The following is a 23,025-nucleotide window of genomic DNA, read 5'->3' as shown; positions in this document are numbered from 1 at the left end:
TGCAGGCAACAGGAGGGCCCCGTGTATTTATTCCCAAGGTGATGGTTCTCCATGGTGAGGCCCCCCGAAGAATCTCTTAGGGGAACTCCTACAAAAAGACGATGGCCAGCCTTTCCCCTACCATGAAGTTAGCAGTTCCAGATTCTACCCTCAGATACACCCAGACACATTCAACACGGCATCTCTGTGAGGTTTCTCCCCTGCAGTGATGCACACGGTAACAATGAAGTGCTGTTCCCGAGGGCTGTAAATAAGACGACGGCTGTGCGCAGGGCTGGGAACGAGATGGCGAGCCAGGCTGTGCCACCAAGAGGCGGTTAAGACAGCAGATCAACTCAAAACTGCTGTGCACATGGTGCACATGGAATGCCCGAGATGTGAACATACGGGAAGAGGCCATGCAGAATAAAAAAATGAGAGCGACTAGAATTATGAGCACACTTTATACGTTTCTTATCATGGATGCAATCTGCTCGTAACCACGCCAACCTACTCAACCCTCGTAACTCTCTCCACTTGGAACAGCAGGAGTACCCCCCCGCCCGGGTCACCCGACCAGTAGGGGGCAGTCCTGCAGCTATCAAGCTTCACGAGTTGGTTGGTGCGGGTCAAATCCAGGGAGAGCAGAGCCCCTTTACAGAGGCCACAGCACTTGTTCCAGCAGCCCCTGCTGGCTGTGACAGGCAGCCAGGATCCACGTCGCTCAGGTCCAGTCACCCCAGTGCAAAGTGGGGATAACGGTGCCCACCTCATATAAATAATGCACCTAAAGTAGAGTGCTGGGCAAACAGTCAATATTCAACAGAACGTCGGCTGCTCTTGTTCCTGAGGCCACCAGTCTGGCTGGGACACGGTGGGAGAGGCAGAAGTGCCCCGGGGGACACCAGCTCCGTGAGGACACCTGGAAGAGACACACACCTCTGATGTCCTGGCAGAGAACTGCTTCCACGAGGCTGATTCGTCTGTGGCCACGCCCGCCTGGGAAGAGCTCCACACACCACCACTCTCCGTGGCCCCTCACCGGGAGCTGGGGGCTACCTTCTCTCAACAGACAAGCCACTGAAACACGGACTCCACCAAGACCAGTGATCACCTAGTCTAAAAACAGCACAGAGCAGCTAGAAAGATCATTTATCACGTGAAGTACAGTTCGACAAAACATTCTTAAGAGTCAACATTCCTACTGTTACAACGGGAGCAATCTCAGCCCCAAAGATCAAGTGCAAAATGGGTCAACTGTCCTCACAAAAACCAGGCGTATGTAGCAATCTTTTATTACGCCAGTACAAGAGTTCTGGGTCTACTAATCCGTCTGGGAATAATCTATCCTAGGAACACAATCAGTGATACAGTCATAGGTTTGTGTACAAGGAGGTTCAACTTAGCTTTAAAAGAGCAAAATATATATATATCTGCAAACGACAAAAATGCCCAATAAAATTAATAATAATCTAAACACGTAAATTCACAATCATATGATTAAATATTATGCAGCCTTTAAAAGATAATTTTAAAAAACAAAAGGCACGGGGATGCTCACACTCAGATCCTGGGAACGAGGCAGAATGTGTCACCGGTGCATGCACACAGACACTGAAGACAGAAGAAAATATACCACAATACTAATAACGTTTATTATCTTCGGGTGATTTTCTTTTCTTTTTTTTTTTTTTTAAGATTTTATTTATTTATTTGACACAGAGAGAGAGAGAGAGCGAGAGCACAAGTAGGCAGAGCTGTAGTCAGAGGGAGAGGGAGAAGCAAGTTCCCCGCTGAGCAGGGAGCCCGATGTGGGGCTCGATCCCAGCACCCTGGGATCATGACCTAGGCCGAAGGCAGTTGCTTAACCAACTGAGCCACCCAGGCGCCCTGGGTGATTTTCTAAAAATATTTTTCTATTTTCCAATTCTTGTGCAAAGAACGGTTACTATTAGAACTAAAATAAAAGTTAGAAGCTACTAAGTCTCAGCGTAAGTAACTTCCTACAAGACAGGAACACAACACAGGAAAACAGAAGCAGCTTCTAAAACCAAATGGCACCAGGCACCTGGGTGGCTCAGTCGTTGAGCGTCTGCCTTCGGCTCAGGTCATGATCCCAAGGTTCTGGGATCGAGCCCCACATCGGGCTCCCTGCTCAGCAGAGAGCCTGCTTCTCCCTCTCCCTCTGCCTGCCGCTCTGCCTACTTGTGCTCTCTCTCTCTGTTAAATAAATAAATAAAAATCTTTAAATTAAAAAAAATAAAATAAAATAAAACCAATGGCTCACCCCGAGGTGCTGAGTGGCCCAGACAGGTGGGGCAGACACTGCCAGAGGACCAGACGTGGGGGGCAGACACGGCAACAACTAGGGCAAGTCCAAGGGGCGGGGCATGGACTCTGGGTGCAGGGACTGCTTGGTGAGGCCAAACTGGAGAAGGAGCCAGCCAAGCAAAGGAGGGGCCTTCCAGACACAGAAACGGAAAGTGTGGAACGCTGAGGCAGAAGGCCTTCCTGCCTGAAGCTTATGAATGTCAAGGGGCAGCGGGGGCCGGGGCCCTCAAGCACAGACACGAGCTCCAGAGTGTCGACAAACAGACTCATTTATTTTCAGTTTGTTTTCCAAGCAACCCACCTCCATACAGGAAAGAGTATCATCTGTTAAACACTTTTAACTCAGTGGGAAAAAAAATACATAAAATCAAAAAGAAAAGTGATTTGTAAGCATTTTACTAAAATAGTAATTATGTGTCTCTCAAAACCAGAAAAGGAAAATAGATAGTTTAGTAGCGAAAGCTATTTGCTGACTTAGGCCAAGTGAAAGCCAATGCTAACCAGAAACCGTTCTCCACGAAAAAACATTCCTTTTAAAATTTCTTACCCTAGAGCTGTACTCATTAAAAAAGAAAGATTGCTGCTCAAAATCTCGGCAAAAGGTACCAAGTACTTTGCTAGAAGAGTTCCAGCAAAGTGACTACAAAACCAAGTCCTTCCACCAGCAGCCTTCAGAGCAGAGCAGCCTCTCCCAGGAGTTCCCAGGCCTCGGCGTGCACACCCGCGTGCACACCGAGCAGCTCTTACAAATTCAGACCGCAGGGCACCCCCAACAGACCAATTAAGCTAGAACCTGGGGGGCGGGGTCAGTCACAAACAGCTCTGCAAGTGCCCAGAATCCCTGCCCAGAGATCTGCAGCGCAGACTCAGCATGGATTCAAAGTCAAGGGCCCTAGGTGGCTGAAGACGACACTTCTGCGACGCAAACCTACGGAAGCCAACAACCTTGGCCTGTGCAGCATTAGAGCAGCTAGAACCCAGAGGGCGGCTCTGGGGCTGGTCCTACAGCAGGTGCTCCACGAACAGCCACCATGACCCAGGTCAGAGCAGCTAGAACCCAGAGGGCGGCTCTGGGGCTGGTCGTACAGCAGGTGCTCCACGAACAGCCACCATGACCCAGGTCAGAGCAGCTAGAACCCAGAGGGCGGCTCTGGGGCTGGTCGTACAGCAGGTGCTCCACGAACAGCCACCATGACCCAGGTCAGAGGGGGAGGCGGTGTGGCAGGAAGGCTCGTCCCTCGGACAGCCACACGACCAGCATCTCAGACGGTCACTCTAAACACAGTGCCAACAGGCTTGGTGTGTTCTCCAGAGAACAGGCGCAAATTTCAGGTGAGGGCAGGGGAGTAAAAGAAACCAATGGTTGCTAGAGGAAGGTACAACGTTAGCAGGAAGGAGCGACAAGTGACCGGAATTTAAAAAGGCACAGCCATATGGGAACAACCCAGTCTCAGTAAACTCGAGGGCAACACTGCATGTGAATACAGAACAATGCCTCCAGGAAGCTCTTTCCTTTCCCTTCCAGAAATGCTTAAATCACGTGACCAGTGTGCTATGGAAAATGGTGGAGAGTAGCCAGAGCTTCAGGTGCACAGGCCGCAGCCCCTCCCCCACGGCACTGGGCCCGCTAAGGCAGGGCTTCGATCCGCACGCGCCACCTTCAAGACTTCTGACGTTAAGGGCACATACACCCAGTACTGTTATGCGTATTTTGGTCACAAGTAGTTTAAATATTGGGGATTTCTTTGAGAAACTGGCTCAGTGTCTAATACTAATAAATAAACTGCTATAATGACCATTTTGGTTCCCAATGTAATATACAACTGCTGAGATGAACCATTCAGAGCTGTTAGCACATTAAGACGGTTGTTTTATGACCCCCATGAGATACTGGCCATGACAGGAGTTCAGTCACAGAGCATTTAGACATCCAGGATGGGAAAGGACAAGCACTAAAACAAGCTAGAAATGACCAGGAAGCATCTGGATGAGAACAAGAGCATATCAAAGGTCCACCAAGTGTCAGTAAAACATGCCCTTGGGTTTTATTTCCATAGAAGCCACAAGTTCCACTTAATGAGTCTTGACTGGACACCTATTAGGAACAAGGCAAAGCTGCTCAGAGAGTCAGAGACCAGGCCCCTATGGTCAGCCATGAAGGGAAGGTCAGGCCAGAAAGGGCTCAACTGGACGGAACAGAAAAGACACTGAGGTCAAGAAATTCAAGACTGACCCCCCACAGCAGATACAGGCACACCCTGCATCCAGCAGGGAAATGGTACTTGCTCACAGGAGCCCCACAACAGCAGGGAGACCAAAGCCCGCACCGCCCTCCACACTTGTCCCACCAGCTCACTTCCAGCTCCTCAGCACCTACCTACTCAGGACCAGAACGCCTAATAATCACCCCATGACATTCTCCAACAACCCTCTGGTTTCAAGGCACCAGGCCAGCTCATTTCTCCTCCACACTGAGCCTCATTCTTTGTAAGGACAAATGTCACAGTTACTATAAAACCCTCCTTCACAGCTACACTTGCTTAGAGAGAATTAATCCTTCCTACAACACATGGCCCATATTTACCACAACATGTGGATTATAAAAAGCAGGTGGTTCTACTTTCAATAATGGCTGAGTATTGGGGCGCCTGGGTGGCTCAGATGGTTAAGCGTCTGCCTTCGGCTCAGGTCATGATCTCAGGGTCCTGGGACTGAGCCCCACATAGGGCTCCTTGCTTAGCTAGGAGCCTGCTTCTCCTTCTGCCGCTCCCCCTGCTTGTACTCTCCCTCTCTCTGGCAAATAAATAAATAAAATCTTTAAAAAAAAAAAAATGGCTGAGTATTCAGACCAACCTTCTTACAGATAACCATAAGCTCTGGACAAAGTATAAAAAAAACAAGAAACTGAACATGACCAAAAGCAGGCAGAAACTAAAGGAAGGTCTACACTCGGAAAAAGAGACTTGTACTGGGTGGGTTTGATGCGCTGCAGGCACATCAGGAAAAGCAGCAGTGGAAGCTCAGCTTGAATTCCACAGTCCTGCTGATTTGAGGAGCCAAGATCAGAATTCTGGTAAAATGTAATGGCAGCAAAGTGAGGGAGAAGTCCCTGACAGAAGAGTGCCTTAGAAGGGAAACACGTCTAGGGGCGCCCGGGTGGCTCAGGCGGTGAAGCGTCTGCCTTCGGCTCAGGTCACGGTCCCGGGGTCCTGGGATCGAGCCCCGTGTCAGGCTCCCCACGGGGAGCCTGCTTCTCCCTCTGCCTCTGCCCCTCCCCCTACATGTACGTCCATGTGCACTCTTGCTCTCTCTCAAATAAATCAAATCTTAAAAAAAAAAAAAAAAGATGGGGAACATGTCTAATTCTGCATATAAATTCTGCCTGCACCTCTGCATGAGCCCTTGAAATAGGCACACGTGGGGCAGGACCCAAGAAGCCAGGCTAACACCAAACCACCGGAGACTGCGACTGCCGCTCAACAGAGGAAGACCGTTCCGGAGTTTGAGTCAGGCCAAGTTTACTGCCTGCTCAAACAAACTAAACAACCACCTGATACTCTGCAGGAGGACCAAACAAAATCCAGGGTTTCTACAGTGTCTCGTTCACAAAATCCAAGAAGCAATCTATAATTACTAGACATGTAAAGAAACAAGAACATGACCATACAGAGAAGCAGGGGGCCGAGCACAAGACGAGTCATATGCTGGAATCAGAGGCAAGCAGCATGAAGTGGCTGTTAAAACGAAGCTCAACAAAAGAAAAGCAAACATTTGTGATGTAAGAACCAAAGGAACATCTCAGGAGAGAAATGGAAATTCTTAAAATATGAAAATTCAAGAAGCAATCAAGATGTCCCACAGTAGGGGAATACATAAATGAACACATGGATATGTGTGTCCGTCCACACAAAGGAATATTATTCAGCAATAAAAAAGGAGCTGTCAAGTCATGAAAAGGCATGGAGGAAAATGAAATGCGTACCTGAAAAGTCTACATCCAGTGTGACCCCACCCGGATGACACTCTGAAAAAGGCAAAACTATGGAGATGGTGAAAGGTCAGGGGCTGAAGGGGGCTGGTGAAAAGGCAGAGAGCCCAGAGGACTGTAAGACAGGGAAAATAGGAGGTACCACGGTGGTAGACACCCGTTATTATACATTTGTCCGAACCCATAACCTGTGCAACACCAAGAGTGAACCCTGACGTAAACCACAGACTTTGGATGATTATGACATTCAATTTATCTGTGAACTTAGAACTGCTCTAAAAAAAATAAATAAACCCTTAAAATCATAAAAAAGAATTTAAATAGAAATTCTAAAATGAAACAAATGCTATTTCTGAACTAAAAAATCCACTGGATGAGCTTAACAGCAGTTTGGAATTAATAGAAGACCTGCAGAATTTCAAGAAAGATCAACTGAAAGTGTCCAGTCCAAAAAAAAAGAGAGAAGAAAAAAACTGGATAAGAAAAGAAAAAGCTTCTGGGACCTGTGGAATAATTTCAGAAGCCTTAACATCCCTACAGGGGAGTCCCAAAAGGAAACATCGAGACAGGAAAAACTATGGAAAATTATGAGTGAAAATTTCTCAAATTTAGTAAAAGACATAAACTTACAGATCCAATAAGTTCAGAGAACACCAAACAAGACAGATTCAAGCAAACAGCACTGGGCGCGTCAAAGCCAGGCGGCCCCACACCAATGGCGAGGGCGCGCACCGGGGCGGTGGGAGGAGCCAGCGCGGGCCGCCGGGCCAGGACCATGGGCTGCGGCCACTGGAGGACCACGGCCTCCCCTCCCTTCCATGCTGGAGGAAGGCTGTCAACAAAGGCTCCTACGTCCAGTGTAAATGCCCTGTCACAACACAGGTAGAAGTCAAACATTCCTGGATGAAAGAAAACTAAGGGAATTTCTAACCCACAGACCCAGACTCCAAAAAATGCTTAAGGAAAGTTTTCCTGACTAAAGGGACATAGTAACAAACTGGCTCTTCGGTGAGGAATGGAAAGCACTGAGAATACCAAATATGTGGGTAAATATAAGACTATATTTTCTTCTTAATTAAAAAAAAAATACATTCGTATTAAAGCAAAAAGTACTCTGGTATCACTGGGGTGTCCAGCACATGTGGAAATAATAGGTATGGTGACCACAGCATGAAGGACAGAGAAGATAAATGGTCGCAGTACAAGTGCAAGAGTCTTACACTTCACGACAAGCCGGGCAGCACTCACCCCATCGAGGTGGGCTGAGGTGGGCTGTGGAAAGCTAATCTAGGTTCGTGATCCCTAGACCAACCAGTGAAAAGAATGCAACGTGGCACGCCGAGAGCCAGGGGCTAAAATGCGATTCTATGATTCCACTTGAATGAAGTTCTAGGACGCTAATCAATACTGAAAAAAAACAAAAAACAAAACCCAGAAGAAAACATAGTTAAAGGTGGGAGGAGGGGGGAGGCCTGAGCTGACCAGGAAAAAGCAGTAACAGGAACGTTCTAGATCTCCACAGGGGCTTGGTTACAGAGCGTCACACATTTACCGAAACTCAAAAGACTGAGAACCACCTGGAAACGATACACATAAACGTGCGCATTTCTTGAAGCGCACATATGTGAGGGGCTATGGGAATGAACACCGCAGGCAGCCATCGTGCTCTCATGACAATGACAACACCGTGTAGTCCACACGTACCACAGCACAGGGGCTCGCGGGCCACCAGGGCAGCCACGCTCCAGCACCCGCGAGCCCCAGAGGCCCCTGTTCTCAGTCACGATCTTCGCTTTTCCCTCTAACTTTTAATGATGAAGTGAAAACATCGTTAAATATACTTTTGGCTTCACATAATAAAAATAGCCACTTACTAATGTCACCTTTGGCAAATTACTTACACTTAATTCTCACAGCTAAAACGGGCACAAAGACAGACGGGAACTATGGAGCTGTTCTGAGGACTAAATAAATACATGGGAAGCTCGCAGAGCAGCGCTGGAGCACAGCAAATGGAACTGTTAGCACTGGCATCATTCCCTCTCACGGCCTGTCCTCTCCTTCCTCTCTTTATTGGTAATTCTGGAAGAAAAAAATCACCTTGATTGGTCAATTAGCCTCCTCAATACAAATATTAATAGGACACCAGCTCACGAGCTTCATACGTCATTTTTAAAATACAGAAAACCACTGCACAGCAAGTGTTCTCAGAAGTCCCACACCTCGCAAAAGCGCCCACACGAGAAAACTCACGGGCCCGGAAGCCGCGGTCAGGAGGAAAGCGAGCAGGCGCCGATCGCAGCACAGGACGAACGGCGTCCAGGCCCAGCACGCACACCACGCAGCGCCGCCACACAACCCCTGGACCTGGGACTTTCGAAATGTCTCACTGATTTTATTCATGGTATTAGGGCTAGGTTGGTAGCATTAGTCCCAAGATTTTTTATTTTGTTGAAATGCCCAAAAGAGATGGGAGAAGGGATCCTCTTCCCCATAAATTAATTCTCCTCCTTCCACAAAGTTACTTTTTCTAGTCTAGACTATATTTCCAGAAGTCGTTTCTACATATACATGTTTTAATTAGATTCACTGTGACTCAGTAAGAAACCTGAGGATATAATTTCTTTCTAGTAATTCTACTGAAGTGTTAACATAAAAGTCACAAATAATTAGGACATGACTCTGTAATGCTCCCTTCTAATTAATCTGATGTCCCTGTTGAAGGTCTAGAAGAATATAAACCACACTTTAATTGGCATGATGAATCCTCGTTTGGTTTACTGCCATTCTGTAGGAAACTCTAACACCAAGGCGTACCGTGATCTATACTCCCATAAGCATGTGAGGACCACAAGCACAAGAGCCTTACCGCTAGGGCCGCCAGCACCACCCCGACAGCAAAGTCACGGGAGGCAGGGCCACAGAGCACCAGAGAGCTCACGCCCCTCCAGCGCCCAGTGGACGGTCCGTACACTCCACTCTGCCATGGGGTAATACCATTTGAACTATCAACCACAGAGAGTTGCTCCCACAGGAAGCTTTTGCATACCAGCTTTTGAAAATTAATAAAGTAAAATACTGATGTTAAAAATTCCCTAGAATCCACAGCTACGTAATGCATAAGAGAAACAGCCACAAAAGCCATTAAGGAAGAGTGTGATTTGGTAACAGGTGTTACTGACAGGACCACAGAAAAGCAAAGCATGAAGGAAAAAATGTTCTCACTAGAGTGGCCTTTCATAAACATCCAACACCTCCCTCCCACTTGGCTTTCACAGATGCTCAGGACACAGCCCCTGCTGGGTGGCAGGGACCATGAGGCTCTGGACTGAAAGAGACAATCTCTGCCCTCCAATAAGTCAAGTCTGGTGATGAAAATGTAATGAAACCCACTTCAGTAGAGTATGATAAGGTCTAGGACAGAAGAAGGCCACAGAAGGCTTGTAAGTGTGAGCCAAGAACTGGGGGTTGGGGAGCCCCAGGTACCAGGTGTCCCATCTGAGAGAACGGTATCTATAAAGGCTCAGGGGAAAGAGGAATTGCAGTAAATATAAGGAACCTCAAGTATAGACAGAGGTGAGTATAGACAAGCAGAGGACAGATCACAAAGGCCACAGCATGCCCTGCTAAGACCCGCATGTTGGAGGGTAACAATCCTACAGGCATCTTACAAAGACCATTCCAGGGACACCATGAGACCTGTTGTTAAGAGGCTAAGAGTGGGGTCAGGGGGATGGGCTGCCACAGTAGACTAGACCCAGACCAGGGGGGATGGGCTGCCACAGTAGACTAGACCCAGGCCGGGGACAGGCTGTCATAACAGACTAGACCCCAAACAGGGGAACAGGTTGTCACAGTAGATTAGAACCAGGCCGAGGGGACGGCTTTTCATAGTAGACTAGACCCAGACCAGGGGAACAGGTTGTCACAGTAGATTAGAACCAGGCCAGGAGAATGGGTTTTCATCCTCCTGACACAGGCCAAGGGGGACACGTTGTCACAGTATACTAGACTTAGGCCAGGGGACTGGCTGTCATAGCAGACTAGACCTTGGTCAAGATGAGAAGTTGGACATGTCACTGCTATTTCTAAGAAGAATTAAGGTACTACAGTTTCTGGATAATTTAATTAAAAAACCAAACAGAGCAGCTACAAGTTATTTCTTGTAGACTTTAAACAATGACATCAGCTCAATTCTAAAAGGAGGTGATCACTCACTTGCATGCCAGCATGCGTTCTGGACTCAGGGGAAGGAATGAAGTTACACGAGGCTGGGGGTGTGCTTGTTCCCTGAACACCATTTTAATCTGCGTCCTGGCTCTCTGGCAAACGGCCCCAAATCTAAGTCCACCTGCACGGAAGTGTGCTGTATGTGGAGCCCTCACGTCAAGTGTGTGGGGAGAAAGAGAGACAGAGAGACAGAGAGGGACAGACAGGGGCTGTGCTGGTGTCAGCAGAGAAGAAACCTGCAAAGCTGCTGAGGGCCTGTTAACTGACTGGGGGCCCAGGAGAGAAGGCAACCATAGGAGAGGCATGGGCTTCTGGCTGGGGGACAGGGGGAGAGCAGTCAAGCAGAGTGCCTCTGGACATACTGAGCTACCTGGAACCTCCAGCTGGAGCCCGGATCTAGGTGGGCATGCAGGTTTTGGATTCATCAGTGAGAACACCATCATGTAAAGGGCAGGAGAGCTGAGAGAAACTGAGAACACTGAGAAGTGAGAGGAAAATCAGCAGTGCCAGGAATGAATGGGGGCGGAGACTCTCGGGACACTAAGGCCACGCCCAGGCTCCTGAAAGCCAGCATCTGGGGGAGGCACCTCCACAACCACACCCTCCCCTGGGTATTCCACTGTGTGGGGAGCCCACAGCACCAATGAGAGATAAGAAAGATAAGGACTGAAAAGCATGCAAGGAACCAGGCAAATCAGAGGCCATCCAGATAAAGACATCAGTGAAACCCAGTACACACCGTCTAGAAGGAAACCCACATCTCCAAGTGGAGGGCAGCATGCGAGCAATGGGAAAAGATGGATTATTCAACAAATGGCACAGGAGCAACCAGGTTCGCATTCGGGAAAGATAAAACTAGCTCCATACCTTACACCAAATAAATTCCAGATGGATCTGTGAAACATCTGTACCAGAGGACGCCACAGGGAACGCTTTCACAACGTACATTGCGTAACGCGCGCCTGACCATAGTCTATCACGCACATCACAATTTGTGCAATGCATGAGGTATAATACATTTCTAATTATGACACAAAACCCAGAAGCCATACAAGATTGATGAAAAGGACACTAAGAAGGACCTGCATGGTAAAGTCAACAGGCAGGAAAAACCCCAGGAAAACAAATTCTTGCCATTTCTACTAAAGACAAAAGGACAATTTCCTTGAAACTTAAAGAGCTCCTAATAAAGAAAAGACCAACAACTCAAAAGAAATGGGCATAGGATATGGAGAGCTTGCCAAAAATAAAAAGCTCGCTTGAAGAAATGCTCAAGCTCACTCACCAGGGGACTGCAGCACCCTGAGAGGCGCCTCCCGCCAGCCAGGGGCAGCCACCGGCGGGGACACGGCGAGCCCGCACACCACTCGGAGGCGAACAAACAGGCACTCACATGCACTGATGTGGGGGCGCAGAGGAGGGCCACCACAGTATCTAAAATCATCCCAGAGGCACACACCCTCTGGTCCACCATCAACCCCACTTCCAGGTTTCTAGTCCACAGAGAAACTCGCCAACGTTGAAAGGCACACACAAGACCTTCCAGGGGCTCGTGATTTTTCTATGGACCTGAGAAACACCCACCTAAAATCCCAAACACTACTTAGAGACAAGACTCAGTGAAAAGCATCCTCAAGTCCAGAGTGCCCCTTGCTGCTTTAGAGACAGGACCACAAGTCTACGCCAGTCCTTGGGGACCACACAGCGAGTCCAGGCCCACTTCATTACGCCCTGATCACAGATTACAAGTAGCTACTAGAGTATCAATTATGGGAAACATATTCAGTCTTGCCTTTGTCTTCACTCTAAAATACCTCAGGCCTTGTAACTCAGAACAAAACAAACTGCTTAAGAATGAACCTATTTTATGCCCATCCATTCAGTGTAAGAGTGACTGAATAAATTCTGGCTGTACTAACAAAAAAAGGAAAAAGAATTAACCTATTTTATGAAGTTCTTGATTATGGCTTTCACCGTGACAGGAAGCAGCTCTATAACACGTTAGGTCTCTCCACACACAAAACCTCTGTGGAGCCTGGGGACGAGCCACCTCGCGGACACTCATCTCTGCCCTGCACACGTCAGGGCTAGAGTCCAAAATCAGAATCCCTCAGTGATCTGTAGACTCACTGGAGAGCTTGTGGCAACTGTTCTCAAAAGAGAACTGGTGTCCGATATGGTGGTTCCTCAAAAAAATTAAAATTAAAATTAAAAAGAAAGAAACAACCAAAGGATCTTTCTTTCTGAAATATAATCTATCTAAGGCAGAAAAAAAAAAGCACACTTATATAGAAACTATTTTTCCCTAAATATAACAGAAATTTTTTGTTACTAGCAGTCTCGGGGAGGGCAGCCACCAACTGAACAAACAAAACTGTCCCTTTTGCTAGCTTGCCGCTGAGGTCGTAAGACGCCTATGTTGATTTGTGGGGGGAAAAATGTATCAATCCCAAATGTCCTCAGTCCCAAAGGAAGGTAAATGAAGTATGCAGCGCTGAGGGGGAAAATGGGTAAAGTGAAGCTACCTGGTGAACATCGAACACTGCAGAAACACGGCGAACGCGGATGTTTGTCTGTAATTACGTTTTGTGTTAAGTAACCCTGCCACACACTCCGGAGAAGCTCCAGAAGACCTGCGCTTTCCACAGCTGCGCTCCAGAACACCACCGAGAGCCGGAGCTGGGGCGTCAGTGGGGTCGGACACAGCTCACATGCACCAGCCCACACGAGGGCGAAGGGCAGGACCCGGGCGGGCGGCTCACCCTCCAGCCGGGCGCCGGCAGCAGCAAGGGACTGCACCACCACCACCAAGCAAACCTGCATCCCAGCACCCAGTCTCAATGATCGTGCACCTCACCATAAAAAGAGGGCAGTCTGCGGGCCTATAAAAGCTGGCCCAAAACGAGGAATCCAGAATGCGTTAGGACATTTAGCTCCTGCAGCATCATGAACAAAGCAGTGGAGGCAAAGGCAGCCAGACTGAGCTCAGACCGCAGGCCTGAGTCCCTGGGCCGGGCCATCCTCAGCTGCCCGGGGCCCCAGTGCCGAAGGGGGAGCCACCGCTGTGCCTTGAGGTCACGGCTCCTCCCGCAACCATTAGCGCTAAGGACAGCGGCCCCGACAAAGTCCCTTCCCGTGGGGTGCCGCATCACTCTCAGCAGCATCACTCTCAGTGGCACCGGGCAGAGTTTCCCAGGAAAGGAGAGACCAGAAGGGGCCATTCAACCCTCATGTGACAACCAGCGCACAAACTACCAAGCTTCCACCTTTGAACCGCAATGATTTTCAGCAGCTCGCAGGAAGCAATGCGACAGAGCCAGCTGTCGCCTGCCCTGGGCAAGCCCTTGTTAGCAGCTTACTCACAAAATCTGCCCCCCCCCGCCCCCACGGTGCTTACCCTAGAGCGCTCACGGTGACGCCGCCGCTGCGCTCCCGCAGCCAGCCCCTTAAAAAGGCTCAGCAGCACCCACAGAAGTCAACCTCATGAAGTTGTTCGGTTGTGATCCTCGTCATGAGGATTCTGAAATGCCAGGGTGGGGGCAGCTTCCTGCTACCCTGCCCAGCCAGAGCTGACACTGCCACCCGGCTCCCAACCACGACACGGAGCCCACAGCGCCCGGCCACGACCGTCAGAGCAGCGCGTTCTCTGCCACCTTCAGCCACGGCTCTGGAGAGCGGCCCCGCGCACAGCACCCCGCATCCCCCAGGCGGGCTCTCATCACCACCGGGAGGTCCCTCAGACAGCCACACGTGGACGGTGCTCCAAAGACGACTGGTTAAGTGTTAAGTGTAAGGGATTAAAACAAGAGCCTGTTAACCACGAGGAAAAAAAAGTCTAAAAATAAGCACATGCAACAACCCAAGTGTTCATCCACAGACGAGGAGATAAACAAAACAGGGTCTATCCACACAGTGAATATCATTCAACCCTAAAAAAGCAGAGAAGCACTGCCACATACTACCACAGGAATAAACTGTGAGAACATGACGCTGAGTGAGGGAGGCCAGACACGGAAGGCCACACACTGTACGATTCCGCTTCCATGAAATGTCCAGGACAAGCAAATGCACAACACAGACGACTGGCTGTCAGGGGCTGGGAAGAGGGAATGGGGAGGGACCGCAAACAGGCATGGGGTTTCTTTGGGGGGTGATGAAAATGTTCTGGAAGGAGACAGTGGTAATGGTTACACAACTCCGTCAGTATGTTAAAAACTACTTAAGTGTACGCTTTGAAAGGGTGAATTTTACGATTTTTAAAAATTAAATCTCAAAAACTTTAAAAAAGCATATACCTATAACACATTATCATTTACATTAAAAAAAGACCGCAAAGGATAAAGTTAAACTTTTTCCAAAACTACAGCTTTTTACTTAACTAGGAAGAGAGTGAAGAGTCCCAGGCAACTTTTATCACTAGCTCACACGGGACCCCGAGGAGCAGCGTACCTACGGCACCTGTGCGCTCCTGAGCGCGGCAACGCGACCGCAATCTACCATCAGCTTTGCCGCACCGACTGCTTTCCCTCTCGGACGTGAAAGTGTCTATTTTACGTCATTCACACTCTTTTTTTTTTTTTTTTTTTTAAAGATTTTATTTATTTATTTGACAGAGACACAGCAAGAGAGGGAACACAAGCAGAGGGAATGGGAGAGGGAGAAGCAGGCTTCCCGTGGAGCAGGGAGCCCGATGCGGGGCTCGATCCCAGGACCCTGGGATCATGACCTGAGCCGAAGGCAGACGCTTAACGACTGAGCCACCCAGGCGCCCCCGTCATTCACACTCTTAAACGCCTTCTGCTTGTCCTCTGAGCGGGAAGGATTACCAAATAACACAGTGAGGGTTTGAAGATGCAATTGCAAATCATGACTGTATCAGAAAACATCGTTATAAGAACTATCACTTTAAACAAAGAAAAGAAAAAGATCAAACCCTCGTCTTCATCCCTAAGGGATAAACACAAAGCCTCTAAGCTCAAAGAGTTCAAAACAGAATAAAAACAGCTTACAAAAGAAATGCAAGCAGAGCTTTAATGGGGCTGTTTTCCCAGGATGACAGTAAACATTAGATCCAGAGACACTAAGACGGGAAAACACTCAGACGTTAGATTTCACCAGAGGGACCGCCTCCAAAAGCAGCAAAGGGTGCATCAGACCTTAAAAGTAACAGAAAGTTACATGAATGAGACTGAAATTAGTTTAGCAGTGACAGAGGGAATGTGGGGAAAACTAGACACCATGGTTGCTCTGAAATATGGAAGCAATAGCCCTAAGGTTACTCACCATAACGTCATTATTAAGGGTCAGGCAGAACTCTCCAATTTCCCACGGATAAACAGAAAAAATTGTCAGCCCCAAGCAACTACTCAAAAATCAATTTAGAAAACAGGAACTCTCTGAGACATAAATATTTCACTCTGTAACAGTGTGCCCTGCCGAAGTCAGCACTCCTCCATAAAAACCCAGAGAGGATGGACCTGGCAGAGAAGGGAGCAGTCCCTGCACATCTGCTGGGTACGTCACGCGTGACCTCATGTAGCCCTCCAACAAGCCCAGGAGGCAGGTAACCTGCCACCTACTTCACAGGAAACACCAAGAGGAGGCGGGGTTCTGGCCAAGGTCACACAGCTGGCCAGTTCCGAGCGTGTGGGCAGGGGTGGGGGGGAGACTGGCCCTTGGCGTCACCAGAGGGATTTCTCACTTGACAGAAAGAAAGGCTCTCTTCTAAAGCATATTTTCGTTCTAGAGCCAGCTCCTGCCCCACCAAAATAATAATCGCCATCTTCCCCTTTTATAAAGAGATGAATCCGTATACACAAAAGAACTGCCTTCGAGAGCTGAACAGGAGTGGAGAAAGAACCCAGACATCAGTGCACGGCATCTGAACAGAAGGCTAGCAGCACGTGAAACTAACCACCAGGGACTGAGACCCCATGAACAGGTGATGTAGCACTGGCACCCCAGAGCCGACTGAGCCCCCACAGACGACCACACTGCCTAGGACACTGCTTTCCCTTTGTTACAGCTCGAATACCATTTTTCTGCCCAGTGCACAACAGGAGATTCACAGTGGCAGCTGAACACACATTTAAAAAGAAAACCACAGTCTCAGAGCTCCACATCACCAAAAAAAGATAAGACACAGATTAAAACCAATGGAGGTACCACAACCACATCTTAGAGAAAAACATTAAAGAAGAAAAGCCACAACCCAGAGTTGAGAGCTTGAAAGCCACCAGCAGCAAAGCAGAGAGGACCCAAGTGTTCCCTGAAAACAGCTCAGCCACGGAAAAAGGCACGCAGCACCACTGGTCCTGACTGCAGTCTCTTCCCAAGGGTCCCAGTGTCATCTGAACACACGCCACACTGGGTCAAAGAAAAACCCTTTTTCTTGGACCACCATTTTGGCACTGGGTCCCATGGGGCTGTGAAAAATGAGTTTGAGCTCCGAACATTTGGTGTTTACATAGTTTTGAAACATTTAGACAAAAGTTCACATTTCCAAGTGGATGACCACAATGCCCTTCCTGTTTAGTTTGGAGACCAACACCCTGGGCCTCCCGGCAGACCCAGGATCTGCTCCCACAAAGGCAGGCGTCCCGCATGCGTCCAAGGCTGCAGACGTATTTCTGTGCCTGTCACGGGAGCCGGGCTCCGCACCTGCCCCGCGGCGACACCCGCCCCACCAAGGGAACACGCAGGCCGTGGGGGGCGCCGCACAGCCCCCGCGCCGTCCGCTAAGGTTCCCATCTCCACCTCGCCAACGGCTTCCCTTCCTGCTAAGAAACACCAGATTTGGAGAAATCCGGACGACACCAAGCGTAACTGATCTGTCGCCCAAGGGCCCGATTAAGGGGACAAAGGCCTTATCGCGCTTGCGGCCACAGGCGTGAAAGAAAGAGAGGCACAAAGGGGCCGCGAACTCTGACCGGGCAGGCCTCCCCAGGGCCCAGGCGCCCCGCAACCTCCGCGACCGCCCACGAGCGGCTCGGGGCTGCGGGGGGACGCACCTTGTGGCAGGCCGGGCAGGTGGGCAGCGCGCTCTTGCCGCCGTGGCCTCCGCCGCCGCCGCCGCCGCTCAGGCTGCTCTGGATCTGCGTGAGCTCCTGGCGCAGCACCTGCTTCTGGTGGAAGCTGAAGGCCGGGTGGTTGGAGGCCATGGTGAAGAGCAGCAGGAACTCATCGCCCGTGCGGCCCTCGTTGAGCTGCAGCCCGTAGTTGTGGATGATGGAGTCGATGTGCGTGAGCGTGCGGTAGAGCACGCCCGCCGCCTCGCGCTGCTCCGAGCCCAGCAGCGCCAGCGACACGAGCAGCTTGCTGCGCACCACCTCGTCCGTCAGGTTGGTGAGGCTGCCCAGGTCAGCCGGGTTGTTGGCCTTGATCTCCGAGTCGCGCAGCGAGTGGTAGTCCTTGCGGGCCAGGTCCTCGAGGCACGAGCCGAGGAAGCGCAGCTCGAGCGGGATGCACAGGTCCAGCAGGCCGCACAGGAACTCCACGCGCTGCGGCGACGGCAGCTCCGAGAACCAGCGGTACACGCCGTCCCTCTGCAGCGGGCAGCGCTTCTCCACCATGCTGCCGCCCGCGCCGCGCCGCGCCCCGGGGCCGGGGGCCGCCGGCCGGGGCCGGGGGCGCGGGCGGGCGCGGGCGCGGGCGGGGGGCGCGGGGGGCCGGGGCGCGCCGGGGCCGGGGGCGCGCGGGCCGGGGCCGGGCGAGGGCGGGCGGGCGCCGCGGGCCGCGCCGGGGCCGGGGCCGGGGCCGGGGGCGCGCGGCGCGGGCGGGACCCCCGCCAGGGGCCGGCGGGCGGGCGCGCGCGGGGCGCCGGGGGGGCCCGGGGCGGCCGGGGCGGCCGGGGGCGGCGAGCGGCCGCGGGCCCCCCGCTCACGGGCGGGCTCCTGGCCCGCGCCCGTCCCCAGCGGCGGCCGGTGCGCGGCGGCGGCGGCGGCCGCTCCTCGTCGTCGTCGTCGTCGTCGTCCGGGAGGCGGCCGCCCCCATCTCCCCCCGCGCCGCAGGGTCTGTCACTGCGGGCCGCCCCCCGCCGGAGCCGCCCGGGCCATGCCTCCTCCTCCTCCTGCTGCGGCTGCTGCTGCCCCTCCTCCTCGTCCTCCGCCGCCGCCGCCGCCGCCGCCGCCGCGCCTGGGCCGGCCGGCCGTTGCCGGGTCGGAGGCCGCGGGCGGCGGGCGGGCGCGTCAGGAGCGGCGGGCGGGCGCGGGGCGCGCAGGGACTGGCGGGCGCGGCGGCGGCGGCGGTGGCAGCGGCGGCGGAGGGATCTATGCCGGCACTCGCGCGGGCTCGCGCTCCGGCCTCTCCCCGCGCCGCGGACGGATCCGGGCCGAGCGCCGCCGCGTTCGCTGCTGACGGGCGCCGGGACGAGGCGCAAGTGGGCGGGGTGGCCGCCTCTCGCGACAGCCGTGCCGGCCAGGCCCGCCCCCCTTGCTGATTGGCTCGGGCTGCCCCTTCTCGGCCCGTGATTGTTCCGAGTCCCCAATCCGATTCGCCCCCGCCGCGGCCACGCCTCCCCGGGGCTGTCGATCACGTCGGAGCCGCCCCGTCCCGCCCCTCGGCGGCCCGCGGGGCCGGAGCGGCGGAAAACCCGGGGCGGATTCCTGCTCGCTTTTGTTCCCGCAGATTTGCGCCGAGCATTGTTTGAGGTGAAAGTCGGGAGTCCGGCCTTCCCGTGTGACTCCCGGGCGTCACCGTAGGGAGGCGGCGAGTGTCTCCGGAAAGCTGCTGGAGCGGGGCTCCGGAGCCCCGAGCCGCGCGACCCGGTGCTCCGTCAGCGAAGCTGTGTGACCTTGGCCGAGTCGCTTGGCCTCTCTGAGCCCTGGGCGCCTCCGCGGAACCTGAGGGTAATTCTCACCGGCCCGGGGGGCTCGCGAGAAGGTCGTGAGCTTACAGAGGGCCGGCGCCCGCCCGTGCGAGCCGACCCGCCTGCCTTGGGGTGAGCGGGGAACCCCGTTCTCCGGAATCCTCGCCCGGATGGAGCCATTGTTAAGCCAGGCTCCTGTCCGCGAGCGGGGAGTCGAGAGAGCGCAAATGCGCCCGCCTGCCCGGGCCTGTGCGTGGCGCCGGGCTGCAGGCTGAGCCGAGGCCGGCGCGCCCCATCCCCTGGACACCCTACAGTTGCAGGCCTCGGGCGTGGAAACCGCTGCCCTCCGGAGCAGTCGCCCATTCTCCCCGCCCTGCCGCTAGGTCTCGGCTGCGGGTGTCTTGTGACTCATGTGCGGGTTCATTGGTTCCGCAGCTGTGTGTGCCAGGTCCTGAGGCCTGGGGCCAGGGGTGCGCGCTGCCCTGCCCTCCCTGCCTTGCGGAGCTCACACCCTGGTTCTCAGCAGTGCACCAGAGGAAGGACTGGACCCATGCGCGGATTTCTTCAGGACAGGTCCAAGGTGCTGTAAACTTTCTAACAAGACCTTCTCCAGCTTTGGGACTTCAAGGTTGGACAGATTTTGTAGAGCCACATGAGGGACAAAAAGAAAATCTGCTTCCCACTCCCTGACCCCTCTCCACTCCTTGGGCAAAATTTCCCAGAGCCACTCTGGGGCTCTTGGCCAGTGACAGGAGGAGAAAGCATCCAGGTGACAGTCCCAGACATCCCAGCAACCAGTGACACTCCCAGACATCCTGGCATCCAGGTGACAGTCCCAGACATCCCGACAACCAGGTGACAGTCCCAGACATCCTGGCATCTGGTCGACAGTCCCAGACATCCCAGCAACTGGGTGAAACTCCCATACATCCCAGCAACCGGGTGACAGCCCCAGACATCCCAGCAACCGGGTGACACTCCCAGACATCCCAGCGTCTGGGTGACAATCCTAGGGAGTGTAAAATCTGCATAGGCAGCAGGGTAAAGTCTGGCTCCGTTGGGTCTCCCTATCTCATTTCCCCATTACAGACTAATTTCTATAAATCATTAAATTAATCCTTGTTCTCTTTGACCTCACCTTTTCAAGTGATTCCAGGAAAGTAGCCACATTCCAAAATTTATGATATGTGGAAGTAAAGCAATGTGAAAATCAAGGCGAGTCAACACCTTTGCCTTCTCTTGGTTGATTAGGTTCCTCGGAGCGGAAAGATCTCAGGGCCCTCCAGCACTGAGGGTTCCTCCAATCCAGCCCAGCCAGGCTGTGAAGCCCCCAAGTGATGGTGTCAAGCTGACCTGTGTTCCGGTCCCAGGTACAGCCAGCTCTGTGACCTTGGCCACTCACTCAAGCCTCCACGTGTAAAAGGAAGCCAGGACCCCACTCCCAGCTGGCAGTGGAGGTCAGAGGTGCGAACAGAGGGCCCAGACAGCTGGGACAGCTGAGCCACAAGTACCAGGATCAAGGCCTCCCAGCTCTTGACTGCCTTCTTGCCACTTTTTGCTGTGCGATGTGCCATGGAATGTGTGTACTGGCCTGAATGGTGGTGTCCCCCAAAAGGTCATGTCCACCCAGAACCTCAGGATGTGAATTTTTTTGGAAATAGGGTCTTTGCAGATATACTTTAGGTAAGAATCAAAATGAGAGTGTCCTTTGTAACAGGAAAGAACAAGCAGAGACTCAGGGATGGGGGACGCCATTGAAAACAGGCAGAGGTTTGGAGCCAGGGCATGCCTGGAGCCACCAGGAGCTGGAAGAGGTAGAAAAGACCCTCCCCTAGAGCCTGTGGAGGGAGCACAGCCCTGTGACCTCCTGCCTTTGGACGTCTGACTGCAGAAGAACATTTCTGTCATGTGAAGCCCCCAGTCTGCGGTCATTTGTCATGGCTGCCCCTGGACACTCTTACAGCGTGATTTCCCCTCACTCCAGCTCAATTTAATTCAGCTCTGTGGATAGTGAATCTCTACCCTGCAGGACCAGACCCCACTAAGGACTTGGGGGCCTCCAAGAGGAATAAGACCCAGCTCGTCCACTTTAAGGAACAGACGGCCTAGACTCCTGTCTCCAAAGCAGATGGCCACCCATCTGCGGGAGCTTTCTCTTCGCATACTGTTCCCTTTCCCAGGAAGCAGCCAGGAGCCTCCTGAAGGGGAGAGTGGACGACGACCTGCCAGTCCCTCCCAATGTTGTCCCTCAGGCCTGGCCGTGGGGCTGTGGTTCTCTTAGCCAGCCGCTGTTCTCCCTCCCACCTAGGGCTCCTTCCCTAAAACAGCCTCCAGCTCCGGGCTGTTTGGAGCTGGTTCTGTCCGCTCTCTCTGCAAAAGGTGATCCCTGGCTTCAAGTGGGATGTGAACATTTCTCCACCCCCAGAAAGTGGAGGGCCTGAGGATCCATGGGAGGAGGCTGGGGAGGTGGGGCGCAGTGTTAAGTCAGATGGTGGAGCCTTCCTCCACACAATCAAAGGGGTTGCAGGTAAAGGGGAAGCAGGCCATGTGTTCAGACAAGGAGAGGTGCCCGGTGAGACGCTGAGTGGGACAGCAAGTTCACTCCCAGGAGTGAACATACCTGCAACGTGCCTAACTCAGGCCAGGCGCCAACGGTGCCGTGGGCCCTGCCCTCGGGAGCTCACGGTGTAGGTCTAGGGCAGAACAGTAGGTCTGTCTACGTTTTCTATAAAGCTGGAACAGAGTATAAATTAATACTATTTTTGAGAAAGAGAGCGAGGGAAAGACTGGGAGTTCACCCCAAATGCCCCAAAGAAACGCTTTTGTAATGAAGACGTGGTGTGCCTGGATGACTTCCTGTGTCCGGAGTGGCGACACTGGTGACTTTGCTGCGGAGGCAGGGCCAGGGCTGAGGCCAGGGCTCGGCCATCTGGACTCCAAGTCCAATGCCCGCACCCCACCCCCGCCCTGTCGCCCCACTTCTCCCTTCTCATTTACAACCCAGCCCTAGAGGAGGAGCCTAGAGGCCACGTTGGGATAGGAAAATGAAAACAGAGGGCTAAGGTGGAGAGTCCGGTTAAGACAAGAGCTCCTCGAGCAGTCAGGGCGCAGGTGCACACACAGGCTCTGTGCCGGGATCCCCCACTTACCTTTCCCTGAGGGTTCATGGAGGGGTGTGCATGGTGTCCAGTTGGAGATAGCTACTGAGTTTCATTTTTCCTTTGTCCAAGGCTCTGTCTTTCTGAGACAGAAAACAAAGAGACCCAAAACCCCTCACGTGCAGGCCTTAAGAAGTGGGTCCCTACTCTTACCGACGGCATCCTTGCTTGGTGCCTCAGCTCCTGATCACCTCGTGTGATCGCCACAACTCCGTGTGCCTGGTTCTGAGAGCTGCTGCTGTTGTTCCGTTTTACAGATGTGGACCGGTCGCCGTGGGCCCAGGGCTGTGCAGCTTGTGCGCGTTGGAACCACGTCCTGACATAAGTCAGTTGCCCAGACTCTGTCCCTCCCGGAGGAAAGTACGAAGGTGACATGTCATTTATGCATTATTTCTGCAAACCAGAGACTCTGGTCGTATTTGTTGCATGCCAGTTTTTCCCAGCCTGGACTTTGCTGACCGAGTCCACCTGGAGTCATAAATGGGCAAATGTCCGCATTGTGCCCGGCGCCGTTTCTGCAGTGCTGCACGTTT

At 52.6% G+C, this 23,025-nt stretch overlaps 1 protein-coding gene and 1 long non-coding RNA gene across 19 annotated transcripts in view; one reads left to right on the top strand and one right to left on the bottom strand.

Annotated features, from left to right (window-relative positions):
• The window catches only part of ZCCHC14 (zinc finger CCHC-type containing 14), a 56,923-nt gene extending 38,765 nt beyond the window's left edge, over window positions 1–18,158 (bottom strand). For 6 of the 8 annotated variants that reach the window (XR_013444355.1, XM_078063452.1, XM_036100929.2 and 3 more), the window contains exon 1: window positions 17,539–18,158. Coding sequence is in view for 5 of the 8 variants with exons in the window: in XM_078063452.1 (XP_077919578.1) it covers window positions 17,539–18,099 (561 nt within the window). In the remaining 3 variants the exon portion in view is untranslated. The remainder of the gene's footprint in view (window positions 1–17,538) is intronic. The other 2 variants (XM_036100935.2, XM_036100937.2) reach the window with 1 other exon arrangement.
• LOC118541327 (uncharacterized) overlaps window positions 17,767–23,025 on the top strand; it is a 38,819-nt gene continuing 33,560 nt past the window's right edge. For 7 of the 11 annotated variants that reach the window (XR_013444365.1, XR_013444366.1, XR_013444358.1 and 4 more), the window contains exons 1-4: window positions 17,925–18,057; window positions 19,154–19,914; window positions 20,586–20,704; window positions 22,750–22,860. This is a non-coding gene — a long non-coding RNA (uncharacterized LOC118541327). Of the gene's footprint in view, window positions 17,869–17,924; window positions 18,058–19,153; window positions 19,915–20,585; window positions 21,714–22,749; window positions 22,861–23,025 lie in introns of those variants that run through there. The other 4 variants (XR_013444359.1, XR_013444356.1, XR_013444362.1 and 1 more) reach the window with 4 other exon arrangements.

This window comes from Halichoerus grypus, chromosome 15 (genome assembly GCF_964656455.1).
Source record: "Halichoerus grypus chromosome 15, mHalGry1.hap1.1, whole genome shotgun sequence".
Lineage (NCBI taxonomy): Eukaryota > Metazoa > Chordata > Mammalia > Carnivora > Phocidae > Halichoerus > Halichoerus grypus.
This window is presented reverse-complemented; position numbering and strand designations above follow the sequence as displayed.